The 16,397-nt window shown below is 56.1% G+C and overlaps 5 protein-coding genes across 5 annotated transcripts; 3 read left to right on the top strand and 2 right to left on the bottom strand.

Moving 5' to 3' along the window:
- Nucleotides 1–40: 40 nt before the first annotated feature.
- CGCA056_v003345 (putative transporter) lies at nt 41–3,511 on the bottom strand (the record flags this gene model as incomplete). The annotated part of the gene is made up of 7 exons (XM_037318602.1): nt 41–186; nt 236–1,013; nt 1,066–1,410; nt 1,463–2,630; nt 2,695–3,004; nt 3,320–3,371; nt 3,422–3,511. 7 exons carry the CDS (start codon nt 3,509–3,511, stop codon nt 41–43), a joined length of 2,889 nt encoding a protein of 962 aa, XP_037184283.1.
- Nucleotides 3,512–6,961: 3,450 nt separating this feature from the next.
- On the top strand, nt 6,962–8,938 carry CGCA056_v003344 (putative MFS-type transporter; the record flags this gene model as incomplete). The annotated part of the gene is made up of 4 exons (XM_037318601.1): nt 6,962–7,205; nt 7,297–7,353; nt 7,430–7,758; nt 7,832–8,938. 4 exons carry the CDS (start codon nt 6,962–6,964, stop codon nt 8,936–8,938), a joined length of 1,737 nt encoding a protein of 578 aa, XP_037184284.1.
- A 613-nt stretch (nt 8,939–9,551) lies between these two features.
- On the top strand, nt 9,552–12,615 carry CGCA056_v003343 (uncharacterized protein; the record flags this gene model as incomplete). The annotated part of the gene is made up of 3 exons (XM_037318600.1): nt 9,552–10,201; nt 10,889–11,306; nt 11,380–12,615. The coding sequence occupies 3 exons, from the start codon at nt 9,552–9,554 to the stop codon at nt 12,613–12,615; spliced, it is 2,304 nt and encodes a 767-aa protein (XP_037184289.1).
- A 118-nt stretch (nt 12,616–12,733) lies between these two features.
- Nucleotides 12,734–14,374, bottom strand: bet4 (Geranylgeranyl transferase type-2 subunit alpha; the record flags this gene model as incomplete). Its single annotated transcript, XM_037318599.1, has 3 exons — nt 12,734–13,113; nt 13,164–14,028; nt 14,141–14,374. 3 exons carry the CDS (start codon nt 14,372–14,374, stop codon nt 12,734–12,736), a joined length of 1,479 nt encoding a protein of 492 aa, XP_037184290.1.
- Nucleotides 14,375–15,001: 627 nt separating this feature from the next.
- On the top strand, nt 15,002–16,184 carry CGCA056_v003341 (uncharacterized protein; the record flags this gene model as incomplete). The annotated part of the gene is made up of 3 exons (XM_037318598.1): nt 15,002–15,560; nt 15,608–15,969; nt 16,053–16,184. 3 exons carry the CDS (start codon nt 15,002–15,004, stop codon nt 16,182–16,184), a joined length of 1,053 nt encoding a protein of 350 aa, XP_037184287.1.
- Nucleotides 16,185–16,397: the final 213 nt, after the last annotated feature.

Raw genomic sequence — 16,397 nt, 5'->3', positions numbered from 1 at the left:
AACGAGCATGTGTATGTGAGAAATGTGTACGGGATAACCCTTAGTCTAGCCCGGCGACCCTCATCAGTCCGTATCCAAGGGTCACAACGACAGCCAGTGTGAGGATACTGCTGGGAACACCTCTGCTGATGAAGTGCTTCACTTGGAGATATCTCTGGCCGGTCGGGTCTTCCTTCATGATGGCAGCTGGGAAGAGTTAGCTCTAGTCCAAGGCGAGAATTTCGAGACGACTTACTCATGTTGGGGAATCCACTGGTAGGCAGTCCCATAGCGGCACTGCACATTAGTACCCCACCCATGACAAGCAGGTTGGGGTGAGGCTCGTCCATGTTGCTGCCGACATCGAACACCAGAGGCAAGATGATAAGAGCCGCGACCGTGTGGCTGATGAAGGTGGCAATGATGAGAATCAGGGACGAGAACACAACAAGAACTCCGTAGAGGCTCATGCCCTCGACCTCCTTGGTCACCACGCCGGCGATGGTGTGCAACAGGCCAGATGACTTAACCGCCTTGCCCAGAGCCAAGCCTCCGGCAGCCAGGATAATGATGGTCCACGGAAAGTTGTTGAAGTCTTCCTTGGTCAGAATGCCAATACCAAAGAACAGGACGATGGGGATGATGGCAATGACACCCATGTCTCCGAAGACGCCTTCCAACTGGTGGCTGGCGCACCACAGACCGATTGTAACAATCGTGACGATGGAGACAAAGTACTGAATGCCGGTGAACTTCTCCTTCACAGGGCGAATGGGGGCAATTGTGGTTCCCTTGCTTGGCTGGAATGTGATGAGCAGCAGAACCCAAATCACGAGCAGCGAGACAACGCCAACGGGAATGACAATGAAGAACCACTGAATCCAGGTAGGCGCCGGCTTCATGATTCCAACAGCAACCACGTTCTGCGGCGATGCGATGGGCGACAGCATGCCACCAATGTTGGAGGCAAGCGCAATACCCATGATGACCGCCTTGGACATGTTGGACTCAGAAGGCAATGTGCGCAACATTGGCTGGGATCAGTGTCAGTAAGATTCACGTCTGTACCAGGCACTTTGGACTAACCTCGATGATGGAGAAGCAAAGGACAGGGGCAGCAACGTTGCTAATCAGCATACTCGCGAAAGCAGCGACCAGCATGTTGGCAATGAGGACGGTTCGGGGTGTGGTTCCCGCCTTGCTCAAAACGAACGTGGCAAGGCGCTTGTCAATCTTGCACTTAGACAACGCCGCCGCCAAGGTGAAACCGCCCAGAAGAAGCATGATCACGGGGGTCCACATGGCCGAGAAGATGTACGAGGTGGCAGCCTTGGAATCCAGCCTCCTGTGCGGCTTGTCCTCTGAGCGAACGACAGTCAAAACGACGCAGAGGAAGGGAATCATAAGTGAAGTCACGAATAATGGAATGGCCTGTGAAGTGTGTTAGCTCTGTTCCGCACCATCCTGTGACCATTGGACTCACCTCCGTAGCCCACAAGATGCTGACGAACACAATCAGTGCCAAACAGTTTTGCTGCTCAGGCTTCTCCATGATGGGAATGAAGAGGAGCAGGAAGAAGATGACAAACGCAATCAGAAGGGTAAGCAAGGGCGTGCTGGCCACCCAGGTCGGGACGACGAAGCGTCCCACGGGAGTAACCACCTCCTTTGTGACGGGGGCGAGCTCGTCATCTCCTTGGAGTCGTCGAGCGCCGGACAAACCGTCTCTACCCAGCAGGGTTCTGCCCAAGCTGGCAGCTTCAGCACGGCGCTCCATACCGATCATGTCTCTCCAGACAGTGTTTCGCTCCCAGACGACATGTTCGCGGAGGTGAGACCGCAGATCTCTCTTGGCAAGGTTCTCGTCGCCATTGGTGACAACCTCAGCGTATGCCTTTTCCATCTTGGAAATGTTCTCTTCGATCGTCTTGATGCTCTCCACCTTGAAGGGGTACGCCGAGTCAATGTGGGTGCTCATGTACTTGGGGCGCAGCTCCCTGTCCACGATCTTGTCGAATTTCTTCAACACCTTGCGGAAACCCGTTCTGTTGAGCTGTACGTACGACTTAAGCTCACAGAGCTGGACATAGAGGCTGATGATACGCTTCTTGAGCATGATGCTCGACGAGTAGAGGAAGGACTGGTCCGGAATTTCGTCCTGCGTGGTGCTGTAACGTCGTAATGATCTTCCCAGTGTCAGCTCGGTCGACGCCGTCAGCTCAGTCGTGGAGTGGCCGAAGTTGGGAGCTGTCTTGCGTCTGCCTCCACCAAGGCTGGACCGGCTCTTTGTCAGACCGGTGGTCTCGTCGTCGTCCTCATCGTCATCGCTGTCGTCCATGTTGCCGTCGATCGACTCGGATCTTCTGCCGTTGGTCCCCGACATGCCCGGTCGGTGTCCGCTGCCGAACGACCGTCTAGGCCCGCCGTTTTCCTCCTCATCTTCCGATGAAAAGTTGCCGACGTCGCCGAGCAGCTGGTTGACCTCATCTAGAAGCTCGCCCTCCTTGGCTACGTAAAAGGAGCAAATCTTCTCCAGCTCTACGCCGAGAGCGCGGCTGAAGACATCTTCCGGTTCTTCATTTCGGATGAGGGGTCTCGATTCGGCGTCGCCTGCGCTCGTCTGGTGGACGGTCTTCTCGAGCTGGTAGATCCTACAGCGAGTCATTAGTCATCTGAGACCTCGGGGTACGGTTGGGGAAGGCATTGGGATCTCACAGCTTCTTGAGGTTGCTGTAGGCAATGTAATGACTGCTCCAGTCCGGAACAGCATTAAACTGGATGCTGTGAGAGAACTTCATGTCGTCCTGCTGCTCGAGCCACTGCTTCTTCCAAAGTCTCTTCTGTTCGCGCCGGGCGGCTCGATCGTCGGCGGTCTTGCGCTCGGCAATGGGCTTGTAGTCGTCGAGCTCGAAGCTCTCGGTGTCCGCAACGGCGGTGCTATGGCTGTTGGCGGAACTCCCTCCCCGTTCCCGAAGGCCTGATGATGGGTTATCGAGGTCAATGAGAAGTCCTGGCGGCGCAGAGCCTGGTTGATGGGTAGAGGAGGGATTGCTTTGGGGTGCCTGGGGCGGTATGGTGGCAGAATGCGGTCGCGTGCGACTTCTTATCGGGATGGGGTATCGCGATGCGCGCGGATCAGGGTACCTAGGCGTGCTGGATGGTGTTTAAGCTACTGGAATAGCATCCCGCGGTTTCGTGGTGGCTGCAACACGTGGGGAAAGCGTTGGTCGTCCTGTCTCCCAGCTTGTTGAAAGAGCCGCGTGACGATGTAATTGGTTTCATTTGGGCCTAGCGCAATCCAGCTCCACGGGTGCCACGTCCTTGCGATTAGTGTCGTTACCATTGGTTGCAGGTCGCTCGGATGGAGCAGAAATCCATCTCGACCCAGCAATCTATGAAGCTATCAGGGTATTACCTAAGACAGTGACGTGACCTTATTTACCAAAGAGGTGTAGCGGTGGATGCACCACCGATATAAAGTTTCATCCTTGAAGGGCATATTCAATGCCAGACCCTCCAAGTCGCCAGTCATCGTGGGAAGCTCCTTGAACGAAGCCGTCCTTATCATGCTTTCCCGTGGAAATCAAGTCGTATTCCGAGTTCTCTCTATATAATCGTCGGAGAACGACGAATCTTGCTATTACTGCCTGTACTGTCCAACTCATTCCTACACCCTATCCAAACATGCTTCTGTTTCTTCGCAAAGCTTTTTTTCCTTTCTCCTCCAAGCGCGAGTAGTCCTGTCTATCTATACGCAAACCCATGCTGTGGATATCTTTCTTATGCTTGAATCCTTCTAATACAGTGCTCTTACGAAGTCTGGAAACTCGAGTGGGTATCAGTCAAAAGAAATGCCGATAAAAACAGACAAACACAAAGAGAACATGTCATCCCTCAGAGGGACTCCCGAAGTCTAACTCGGAATCTCTCGCAGTTGTATTGCAGCCAAATTACAAGCGGCACTGTCGAAACCGCAGCGGCTGTGATGAACCACTTTGCGGTGCTGTTGCTGGTCAAAGTCTCCAAAGCTTCCTCCGCCAGCGGAAACAATGCTCCAGAGGGGTATCTGAGAAGAGCAAGCGAGGCGCTCGTCGCCACCGCATGCTGGGGTGAAAGGTCAATGATGTATACGGCCGATGTCATCTGCGGTCAGAAGTCAGCCGTCAATCCCAAAGAAGAGAGGCAACATCACGGAGGGTATCTTACAGTGATGGCAAACAGCCCGCTGCCGATGATGTAGTCGCCCAACAAGGGCACCAAGTAGGACACGCCCGGCCGAGCAGTCATGTTAAATATAATCATGCCAGCCACGACCAGGAGAGCAGCGGCACTCAGCAGCGGGAGACGGTGCTCTGGAAGCCTATCATCGCCGCGCGCAAGTCTCGAAACCACGACATCGCTCAGAAAGCCGAAGATGAGGAGTCCGGTGAACATGCCGACGCCCATGCCGGCAAATGCCAGACCGGCCTCGGCGGTGTTGAAGTCATATACCGTCTTGTAAGTCATCGGCACATCGATGTACAGCCAAACCTGGAGGCCGTAGAAGAACGATGTAACCATGATGGCTGGCAAGATACTAGGCTCGAAGGCTAAGGTCAAAGGCCGGATCGCCGCCTTATAGAGCAGCGACCGCAACGGCTTGGGTGCAACGGTCTTGCTGTCGTTCACCTCGCCGTCAACGTTACCAACAATGCCCATAACGGCGTACTTTCGCCGAAGCACCGGCAAGTACGTCTCGCGCATGAACACCTGCGTGAGGATGGTACTCATCAAACACTGATTCATCCAGTCAGCATGGCTCTATCAAGTTGGGGAACATGAGATGACGCCCATCAGTCCGCCTCATCATGTATGAGAAGAGCAACTCACCATAAAAACCAAGAAGCCAAAGCATCCTCTCCAGCCCCAAACCTGCGCAATCCCGCCTCCGAGCGCAGACCCGACCGCAGGACTGCAGACACTCCCGAACGCCATCACCGACAATGCCCTCGCCCTCTCATGCTTCAGCATCACGTCCGTCGCCGTCCCGGAGCCCTGCGTGATCGGGCTCGCCCCGGCACACCCCGCCAGGAACCGGAAGAAGACGAGCCACTCCGCCGACGGCGCGACCATGCAGCCCAGATTACAGAGGAGAAGAAGCACATTGCTGACCTGGTACACCGGCCTCTTGCCAAACACCTCGCTCAGCGGCGCAATCAGCAGCGGCCCGGCCGAGAACCCCAGCACGTACGCCGACACCGTCAGGTGCGCCAGCGAGGGGTCGTTTTCGATACCGAAGTCGCGGATCACCTGGTCTAACGCCGGCGTGTACACAGCAGAGGCTAAGGGACTGTACCCGCAGAAAAAAAGCAAGACACGCGGTTAGCGCGGGGGTTCGTTTTTTTGACACCAACGCTGCAGGATGACGCGAAGTCTAGAGGGCGGTCTGCCGCCCGCCGCCTGCATGTCGGCCATGTCTGGTGGAGGTGTGGACTTACGTGACGCATGTAATGAAGGCGACCACTAAGATGTGAGTCCACCGCTTCCTAGCGGACCACAAGATGGGATCGAATGGTTCGCAGCCGTCTAATTCGGACGGCGAAGCTTCTGGCGCGGGGTGGCGATCGGCGCCGGCGGCGTCAACGTCCGCCTTCTCAGGGTCCAGAAAGCGGGTAGCTTCGTCGGAACGCCTGTCATCCGATGGAAGCCATTCTGAGGTTTCGATGATGGCGGTGTTAAAGTCCTTCTCATCCAACAACCGGATCCCATCATCCCCATCTGCCGCCTTGTTCTTGGTGAGCATTGCCGAAACCCTGGTTCGGCCAAGTTTTGACGTCTTGTCCGTCCGAATCGCAAGAAGCTTGCTGATCTTTGACTTGTCTTTTTTCTGCCTTCTTGTTGACAATCGGCGATGGAGGGGAGCAAAGGTATGTAAACTGGAGTTCGGCCAAAACCAAAGAGGGAAGCTTGATGCCGACGGGATAGAAGCTCTCTCGTCGTTTCCGAGGTTTTTCCTTCTTATTCCCTCGCTTGCAGAGCGCGCTGAGGCCGTCTCTGATCTGTTTGACAGGCCGTTTGTCGTTCTCGTGATGGCGAGTCAACGGAGGGAAGACGATAGAAAGGGGTGAAAGGATGAAGCCGGAAGAGCACAGCTTCGGAACGAGGCCGTCGCCCGTTCGGCTTGCACGGCTTCATGGGAGACCCCAGCGTGGAGGAAACGTATCAGGACCGCCCCGCAAGCGTTGCGCTTCAAACTTTATTTTACGAGCTTGAAAAGTGGTCGATGCGACGCTATTCAGCGTTGTCGGTGAGCGACCACTTTTTTGACTTTCAGTAGGTTGCTGATGTGATCGCGTTACTACGAATACAGGCAAACACCGATAGCTACCACACATTGGCGACAAAGCAGCCATGTCCTGGCCTTCATGGAACCGCCGTCCGGTAGCACAATGGCATTCTGCCGTCCTACCCGCGCGTCCGCGCACCACCGCACTTTACCTCATACAGGACTATGGTATGGTATGGCAATTCGCCTTTACCGTCCGTAACGCATTGTCTCGAGAATACAGACTTTTGGCGTAGGTGCCGACTCGGCGGTTGGCCTGTATCACGATGTTGGCTTGGCATTATAGACTCCCCTCGAACCAGAGTAGAGTTCCCGCCAGATTGTGAAGAGTAACCCCTCCTCTGCCAAAGAGACCACGGCAATTCCTAATACGGCTCGAGTAATGAGAGAATAAATATGACACGAGAACCCCGCCGTGACATATGGTCGTCGCCGTGGTGCTGGCTCATGCGTTGCAGCTGGTTCACCGCCAAACACCTGTCGAGACGCCGCCTGTGCACGACGTCGTGACAATCTCGGAGTATTTCCTAAAGCACGCGGTCTGGGCCAAGCCAGCCCACTTCCCCTCAGCCATCAGTTATCCCCTCAATTATAGGGGTCCTGGAGATCTCGGACCCGCGCCGAGGCTCGGCTGGGGGTGACCTCTCATTGGAAAAGATGGAATCCGAAAAAGTTCCGGATCCCTTGGGGTCCCTTCCTGAGGTCGTTGTCGATGGGGCTCAGAAGCATTCCCGTGACATTGACGTTGAAAAGTGCGCAAACGGCCCTTCTGGCGAAGACATTGCGATTGAACCGACCGAGGAGAAGGAGAAGATGCGGCCAAGATATTTTGACGGGACGGCGACGCTGACTGTGGGAGATGGTGTGATTCTTATTCCAACTCCGAGCGCGGATCCGAGAGGTACGTCTATAACTTATTGAGCAATCTCCCAGAGACAAGCTAAGCAAACTCTCGTGCGAATAACGGACATTTTTTTACTGACGTTGCGCAGATCCTCTCAATCTTCCAGGATGGCACAAGAAACTCATAGTGGCGATCATCGTGCTGTGTAAGTTAAACCGGCACCCAAAATCAAACTGAGATTCAATCTCCGGAGGCCTAGACTCACAATGTGGTCTTCACAGACGCAATATCCGGCGTATGCCTAATCACCGCCCTCTCCGCGCTGATTGTGTATATCATGCCGGATTACGACCGCGAGGGCATCACCCCGGACCAGATCTCGAACCTCTTCACATTCCCCAACCTCTTCCTGGGGCTCGGCAACCTCGTCTCCATGCCCATCGCCGTGGCGGTGGGCAGACGGCCGGTGATTCTCGCATCGAACGTCCTGCTCTTCCTCGCCGCCGTGCTCTGCGCGACGAACCGCAGCTACTACTGGCATCTCGGCGGGCGCATGGTCGCAGCTTTCGCGGCAGCCCAGTGCCAGGCCTTGGCTCTGCTCATCCTACAGGTATGGCACACACGGCATGAAGCGTCCGTGTCCAGAGCTATATTGGGTCGTCGGCTAAATTCAAACGCCTCAGGACATCTACTTTCTCCACCAGCGCGCGCGCGTCTTCCAGGTCTATGCGTCCGCGGAGGTCCTCCTCAACTCCAGTTTGGTGATCGCGTCGTCGTACATGGCCGACGCCCTGGGCTGGCGGTCGTGGTACTGGCTCTTCGCCGGCCTCTCGGGCGTCGCCATGGTCCTGACCTACTTCTTCGTCCCCGAGACGGCGTACGACCGGTCCATTGAGTCTTTCATGGGGACCCAGCCGACAGATACGAGCAACCTGCTGCCCGCGCAGAGCAGCAGTAATGGCGCCGGGCTCCTTGACCGAAGCCGGTCGCCGGGGCCGAAGTACACCACGGCGGACGACAGGCCGAGTCTGGATCTCGAACGGTTCGAGAAGCGCACCTTTGCTTCGAACCTGACAATCTTCGTCCACAAGCCGACCTGGTCTCGGTGCTGGCTGTGCCTCAAGCAGATCGGGCAGGTGTTCCTGTTCCCCCACGTCCTCTGGGTCGCCATCAACAACGGCCTCTTCCAGGGCATCGACGTTTCCATCCAGATGACCTACGCAGAGGTGCTCGTCAAGCCGCCCTACAACTGGGCCAACACCTCCGTCTCCCTCATCCAGCTGGGCCAAATCTTCATCGCCCTGCTATGCGTCCCGGTGATCGGCTGGATGAGCGACTACGTCATCCGCGTGTCCGCCCGACGGAACCACGGCATCCACGAGCCAGAGCAGCGACTCCTCGCCTGGATCCTGCCCATGGTGACGGCCCTGATCCTGACGGTGCTGTACGGCTACGTCCTGAAGAACCCCGAAAGCTACCACTGGATGGCCATCGTGTCCGTCGTCGACGGCTACCTCATCGTGCTGATGGGAGTCAACACTGTGGGCACGGCGTACCTGATTGACAGCCACCCGAGCTTCGCCGGCGCGATCTTGGTGGCGCTGCCAGTTACCCGCGGACTGGTCGGTTTCGGGCTCAGCAAGCATACCACGGAGTACATTACGAACCTCGGCCCGGTCCGGACGTTTGGGATCTACGCCGCCGTCAGTGCGGCGTTTTGTTTGTTGGGCGTCCTCCTGTTTTTCAAGGGCAAGCGAGTCAGGAGGATTTGCGCTCAATTGACGCAGTAATGCGATGACGACCTTCATGAAGTATTGAGATATGAGACGTCGAAATGATGGGGGAACGGTCGGGCGCAAGTATTGGGCCTTGAAACAATTACACTTCTTGTACATGTTAAGAAAATAGCAGAGTGTACAAAAAGAACCTTGCTTCTCCAACCTACCTACGTGATCTTTCTCAGGATTGAGACCAGAACTGCAGGCCACAAAGAGTTTGCAGTCTTCAAAGATTATGACAGTCTCAGCTGGTGAGACATAAGACTTTACTGAAGAATAGCAGCTGATAGGATATGATTCGAAATGTCACTTTGACTAGTAGGATCGATTTATGATAGACAAAAAGACAACCTCCTTCAATTACTTTTCAGGTATGCCGCTCTTTCAGAAACTGATAGTGTTGGCCTTATTCAAAGACAGCTCAGCCGAGGAAACCCTTTATCGTAGAGCTGGGTAGTCTTGGTGACTAGATCAAGGAGAGAAATGTGACGAACTTTTGATGAATCACTCCCGCTCGACATCATGGCTTCCAGCTATAAGAATCACTTCAAGACTCCTATTCCCACTTTCAACTGACAGTGATCAACAATCAACAACCAATTTCACATCAAAGCTCGAAATCAACATGAGCTGGCGCAAAGTCTTCAGGAAATCTTCCTCTCGCAGAGAACGTCTAGATGACTCCTCGTCGTGCTCATCGTCTTGTTCCTCGTCATGCTCCGGCTGTTCCTTGGACGAATCCCAAAGCATCGATAGCGAGAACATCTTCCGCGGTGCAACCTCAGCCCCCAGCACCACTAACCCCGAAAGCCGCGCAGCCGCACCGCACCGCAGCGTCCTCGTCCGCTTCTCCTTCCTCAAAGACAGCAACAACACCATCCCAGTGCGCCTCACAGATCTCGCCGGCGGCTACGGCATGTACCACTTCCTATACCTGCTCAGCGAGGCGGCCATCATGCTCATGTGCAACCCCGACACGACCGTCCCGTTCGTCGTGGAGCACCTGCGCCCCGTGCACGCCGTCATTCAAGCCTACTTCAAGGTCAAGATCCGCTGGGACCTGGGCGGTGGACTGCTGGGCCACACGGAGCTTCCTCTCGTCGACGCCCATGAGACGTGGGACGACGTTGTCAAGATGCTGGTGGGATTGGGTGGGAGGGGAGGCTGCGTGGTGGTGGACTTACCGGAGGATAAGGTGGAATATTTGCGGCGGGTGGTCCCTGCGGTTGTGAAGCCGGATGACGAGCCGGAGACGGATGAGGAGGAATACCCGGAGTATGCGGATGAATGTGGGTCTGTGTGACCGAAATCACCGGAGTGGAGCCCGACACGGCGCTTGACCAACTCGGCGTGTAAAAAAAAAAATGAAAGCCGAGAGATATCTCCAAATCTACAATGAACACATCTGACCACCAAGTGATGACCGCTGCGAAATCCCATCCCAATTCGAGATTAGGTTCAGTCTGGGCGCCGAAATAAACGGTCACAGTGGACACGCCCGCCCCTGTCCGACCCCTGAGCTCCGCGACCACTCGGCGCGTCTCCTGCTGCACGTGCTGCACGCACCTCCCCACACAAGCTTCAACATCTTTCTCGCCTCCCGCTCATCGGAGGTTAGTTGCATGCATCACCGTCAGAACTGCACCAAACCTCCAGGCGAGGTTCCAACAGTCGACAATACGTCCACTCCACCAGCGGGAATTACAATCCTACAAGACAATACCGCCCCCGCAGGATAAATACGCCAGTGAATCCCTGGTTCCTGCACGATAGCGCCTGGCTGCATTATCTCTCGGTTCACCACCACCCTCACCCGGAGGAACCCACGTGGGATACACCCAAGCCCACTCAAGGTTCCCCAATCCCAAATGGTTGTTATCGTAAATGACCTTGACGAAAAAAATTAAACCCATATATACATATAAATAATGGCATGGCTTCCTCACCTTGCTTCCCACGCAGGCCACTAGCCTCCCCCGCCGCCTGGATCAAGTCCCTCGTCCTCGTCGCCAGCTTCATCATCTTCGCCGAGTACACCTTTTCCCAAGTCATGGCGCCCAAGGCAGGCTCCTCCCTCTTGGCCGCGCTCGCCGTCTTCGGCACCGGCTCCGGCGCCCTCAGCGGGTCCGGCACTACCGCCAGCGGCAACAGCTCCGCGGGCGCCGGCGGCGTCGACATCACATGGCACGCCCCCGCAAGCTCCGAGGTCAACAACCTCACCTCCGTTATCAGCGGCAAGGGCGTCTGGGGCTTCATCTACGACACCTCCGCCACGCCGGACGACAAGTACGGGCAGTACAACTGGTGCAACATGCCCCATGTGCGCAAGACGGAGTACGTCAAGGCGAGCGATGAGTATGAGCTCAAATACGTCGAACTGGTGTGTTTCTGTCTCTCTCACACTGCCTTACAAATAATCTCACAGAAGCGAAGAATACTCACACTTCCCACAGATCCACCGCCACCACAAACGCACCCCCTACGCCTCCAACGCCTTCCCCGTGGAATCCTACCAGTGGAACTGCGACGAGCAAGGCCTCTTCTACTACGGCGAGCCCTTCGCCTCCGCCAACAAGCCCGCAAAGACCTACTGGAAGGTCTACATCTCCCCCGTCAACCCCTTTGTCCCCGCCGGCTGGATCGGGACCTGCCAGTTCCCGCAGATCACCGCCCAGGGGCTCGACGACTCCTGGGTCCACGGCGCAGACCTCTTCGGCGTCTACCACGACCTGCTCGGCTTCCTCCCGCCAAAGGACGCCACCGGCTCCGCCGACTGGCTCGCCAAGGTCAAGTACCGCGTCACCAACAACCAGATCACCAGCCAGGTCGCCGGCATGGTCGTCAACGGCATGTGGGGCACCGCCGCCTCCACCGGCCTCTCCATCCAGGCCGCCGGCGTCGACTCCCTCGAGCCGCAGTACTCCTGCCCGGCCGGCGCCGCCCTCTTCTCCCGCATAAAGTCGTCCGCCAACGCCCCCTGGCAGCAGCACCTCGACGCCGCGGCGCCCCTCTACGCCACCCTCGACGACATCTCGGGCGTCCCCGCCGACGACGCCGGCTTCCACGCCAGCCTCGACCACTACTACGACAACCTCTCCGCCCGGCAGTGCCACGACAAGCCGCTGCCGTGCAAGCTCGTCGGCGGCGCGAACAGCACGACGTGCGTCACGCAGGAGATTGCGGACGCGGTGTACCGCCTCGGCCACTGGGAGTACTCGCAGATGTACCGCGACGCGGGCCCCGATGCCCTGGCGGCCAGCGTCGCGAACTGGGGCGTGTGGGTGGCCGAGCTGGCGACGCATCTGCGCGCTGCGGTCAGCGGGCAGAGCGAGACCATTTACTTCCACAACGTCGCGCACGACGGCTCCGTCTCGAGGCTGTTGTCGATCCTGCAGGTTGACAAGATGGTCTGGCCGGGCATGGGCTCCGAGGTCGTGTTCGAGCTGTACAAGAAGAAAGCCAAGAGCTCTTCCGACGGCGCGGCTGTTGTCCAGAGAGCGGCTGGATCGGATGCGAAAGCCGGAGAGAGCGGTTGGTACGTTAGAGTCCTCTGGAGCGGGCAGGTCCTCAAGTCATCGAACCCGTCGCTGGGTTTGATGGACATGATTCCTGTCGAGACGCTGCTGGCGTATTTCGATGGACTGGTTGGAGAGAATGCAAGCCTGATCAAGGGCAAGTGCACTGCGTAAGGGAAAATGAAATCATGGGATGATGTACGATGATATTTATCGACATATGACATGTGTACTTATACATCTAGTTCGTTGTAATTCATAATGGTACTTGATCAGTCGTTTGGTTGTCGATTTACACCAAGCCGCACTCTTTCTCAAGATCGCTCCACCGCCCTGAGCGCATGGGGTCTAGTTTCCTCACCTTAGCCATCCAGTTCTTGAGGTCATCAGTCTCATCATCACTCAAAGGTCGTCCCTCAATCTGCGGTAACGTCCTGGTGTAATCCAACAGCGCTTTGTAGATGCCTACAACATCGTCGTAGTCCTCCGCTAGCTCCTTGATGTCTTCGATCTCGCGCTTCACGTAAGTCGCCCTTGCTTCCTGCGAAAGGTTCCGGGCGATCTTGGGGCGGCGGTCTGACTCCGTCAAGTTCAAGATGAGGAAATGGTGGTAGTACCACAAGGACTGGTCCTCGGGGCCGACATTCAGCGCTTCGCGTACGAGATTCAGTTCTGCTCGAGTTAGCATTGAAACAGGTTTCGATCCGTTCTAGGTTTCGCACCGTCTTCAAGGAACTTCTGTCTAGCCTCATCATCGGCGCTGCGCTCATCCAACAGGCGGGGTATCAAGTTTGTACGGTTGTGCCATGCTGAAAAGTTGGAAAGGTCGCCGTTGATCATCTTGGTGGTGTACGCGAATTCAGACTCGACCATGCTCTTCCCGTCCAAGACCTCGCTTTCCAAGGTGGCAACCACCGTCCGCCGGTAGCCCCAGGCGTGGAAGTTGCGGCGGTCCTTGATCAGCATCTTGGACACCAAACCTAGCTCCTCCTCCCATATGCGACGAGCTATCGGTTTTGGCAGGAGTTCGATTGCTTTTTGCAGTAGCCACGAACGGTACTTCCAGATCCAGTAACTCTTGGGGAACTCGAGTAGGAGGGGTATCGTGAACGCCAGCTCGTTTTTGAGTGTGTTGATAATGTCCTCGCTCGAAGCACCCTTTTTGGGTTGAGGCGGCGCATCGGGTGTCGGGTCAGCTGTTGTACCACTCTTCCCATTCTCTGGGGCCGCTTGGGACGCGGGGGCGGGCTGGATCGTGGTCGAGGAAGAGGGCAACGAGTCGGCGGAGGACGGAGACTGAGTGCATGCTGCTGATGAACTCGCGGGCGGCGCCGACGGCGATGGCCCAGGCGAGGGTCTTGATAATGATCCACAGGTTAGGCAGCGCCTGCGGACGTTCCATGCCGTGTAATGCTCCGGGTTGAGGCGGAGGAGCTTGGTGGTGAGGAAGAAGGTTTCGGGGTCGGAGGGATCGGGGCCGGCACGGAGGAGGCTGTCTTCGAGGGAACGTAGGTTCGCGATCTTGGCGAGGTCGGCCTGGAGCTGTGCTTCGGTGCGTGGCTTCCGGGCTGTGCGGGCTACGCCGTGCTGCGATGATGAGGTATCAGTACGATGGTCTGGGAGATACGGAGGCGGTGGAAATGGTGGAAAGGCCAGCTGGCTGGCATGGGGCCAAGCGTTGCAAGGTGGTGAAACCTACGGTGTCCATGGGGAACTCTTGGATGCTCCAGGAGAGCGGAATAGACTTGGGAATGGAGACGGCAAGGGCGGACGGGGAGGTGTAAGAGCCCGGAAAGATGTCCCGGTGAGGGAGCTCTGGGCGGTTGAAGCTGATGCGGGCGTTGGATGAGCCGACAGGGATTCCCCACCACCCAGGCGGCGTTTGGCGGATGAGACAGGTGGACAGGTCCCCAGAGTTGTCTCGTTTAGGCATGTCATTTAGCCACTTTGGCCCGAGCTCCCGGTGAAGAAGGCACCGACCCGCGTACCTTATGCATTTCCAACGTCACCTCCCTCCCAACAGCAGGTGGTGACAAAGTGGAAGCTCCTCTCATGATTCTCCTGCCAGCAGCGACTCCTGTAGTTATCTGCACTTCTAGTAACACTTCAGATCAAAATGGGTTTCATGTGACACACGCTGGAGATTGGGAGGCGGCAACTCCCTGACCAGCGTCACAAAGCCTCTTGCCTTTCATTCCTCAGTTGCCTCACGTATGAAGACGGCACCTTCTAGGCAGGATGAGCCAAGGGACCATCTATCTAGTGATGGAAATTCCCAAAAATGCAGAATTTTCCCCTTCTCTCCTCCATCTCCGCTCCTAAAACCCTTCTCTCCCCTAGTTACCGTCGACGACTCGGCATCGTTCATCCATCAAATATTCGTCGGCGTGCGTATGACGGCTTCGTCTTGTGGTCCTTGACGACTGTCACCTAGCAGCATCGATCCCCATATTCTTCAACTACGAATTTCTTTTTTTCTGATAAATTTTTTAGTACTTCCCTTGCATCTTCCTTCTCCCAGTCACCAACATTGCGGCCAGTATCCACTCAGAGTTGAACAATGAGTCGATGCCCCAAAGTTCGGGGCAAGTCAAGACTACCAAACAGCTCTCGGGACTCCGGGTACCTTTCTGACGACTCCCCCGAAGACTATGGTTGGAATATTGAGAATGAGACACCGCACAGGAGTGGACGCCTTCTGGATCGCACCAACTATCACCTGTCTGTAGACGGCTCAGCAGCTGGAGACAGAGGGTCGGAAGATGACAAGAGCACGCACGTGTCACCGTCAACTATACGACGACCGAAGTTGGGCTCTGTGTCTCCCAATCACCCGAGCTCGCCTTCAGTAACGCCCTCCAAAAGGCCACGGGTTTGTAACAGCTCATCGCCTCGCAGCGTTGGCTCTCTGCACAGTCCGGACCGTTTCGTTCCTCGCCGAGACCCTGCCACGCCGTCCTCCGAAAAGATCCGGGTAACCAAAGATCTCGACTCTTTTTCGCCAACAGAGAGATTGTTGAGGCATCAAAGTGCCACGTCGGATCCCTTCCAGAGGCCACAACAACGTGTTGTTGCTCTCGCATCCAACTTTCGATCCATATCAAACTCGATCTACCCAAGTAAGCTGCAAAAACGGCCGACTCTTCAAGATACTAACAACGAATAGTTCCCACGGCTCTGTCTGTCATTCCACAGAGCCAAAACGAGAGGCCGGATGGCCACGGCACAGTCTGGACCGTTGGCGGTCCGGCCCCTCCTCCTGGAACCGCCGTAGATGATGGCCGTGGTCACTATCTTGAGAGTGGCACGAATGCGCGGTTGTTCACTACCAATTTTGCCACTTCTCGTGTCAAACGAAGAGAGGATTATGAGCGAAACCAAGGGATCGTCGCCGATGCTCTGCAAATCAACCAGGTTGAGAGACTGCTCGATTTTGAGCATCCGGTCCCCTCGCTGAGTCGAACATTGACACAAAAGAACCAGCAAGCACAGCTAGAATCAAGAACGCACTGGACCGGAACAAAATGGGTCAGCCCAGAGAAGAATACCGGCAAGTGTTTTCCTGCCCACGCGTGCATTTTGCCTTGCTGACGTTTTATTACCGCCTGCAGTTACACGGCCAGTGCAGCACAATCTACCCACCACGTCTTACAAAGTACTTGACGCACCTGGGCTCCGAGATGACTACTACTGCTCCGTGCTGGCGTATTCACCAACTTGCGGTTCTCTGGCTGTCGGGTTAGGCAGCGCCTTATACGGATGGACAGAGCAATTTGGCGCAGTTCCCATCGACTTTTTCCATCACAAAGGCTGGGTCACTTCGTTGTCCTTTTCCTCCGTGGGAGGGAGCAAAGCCATCCTCGCTATCGGGAGAGCTGGCGGTCAAATAAGTCTGATATCCCTATTCGAGAGTCTACCGCGAATGTCGCTCAGGCAACAAACCTCAGTCAGCTGTG

This window comes from Colletotrichum aenigma, assembly GCF_013390185.1.
Source record: "Colletotrichum aenigma strain Cg56 chromosome Unknown KSG_Cg56_contig02, whole genome shotgun sequence".
NCBI lineage: Eukaryota > Fungi > Ascomycota > Sordariomycetes > Glomerellales > Glomerellaceae > Colletotrichum > Colletotrichum aenigma.
This window is presented reverse-complemented; position numbering and strand designations above follow the sequence as displayed.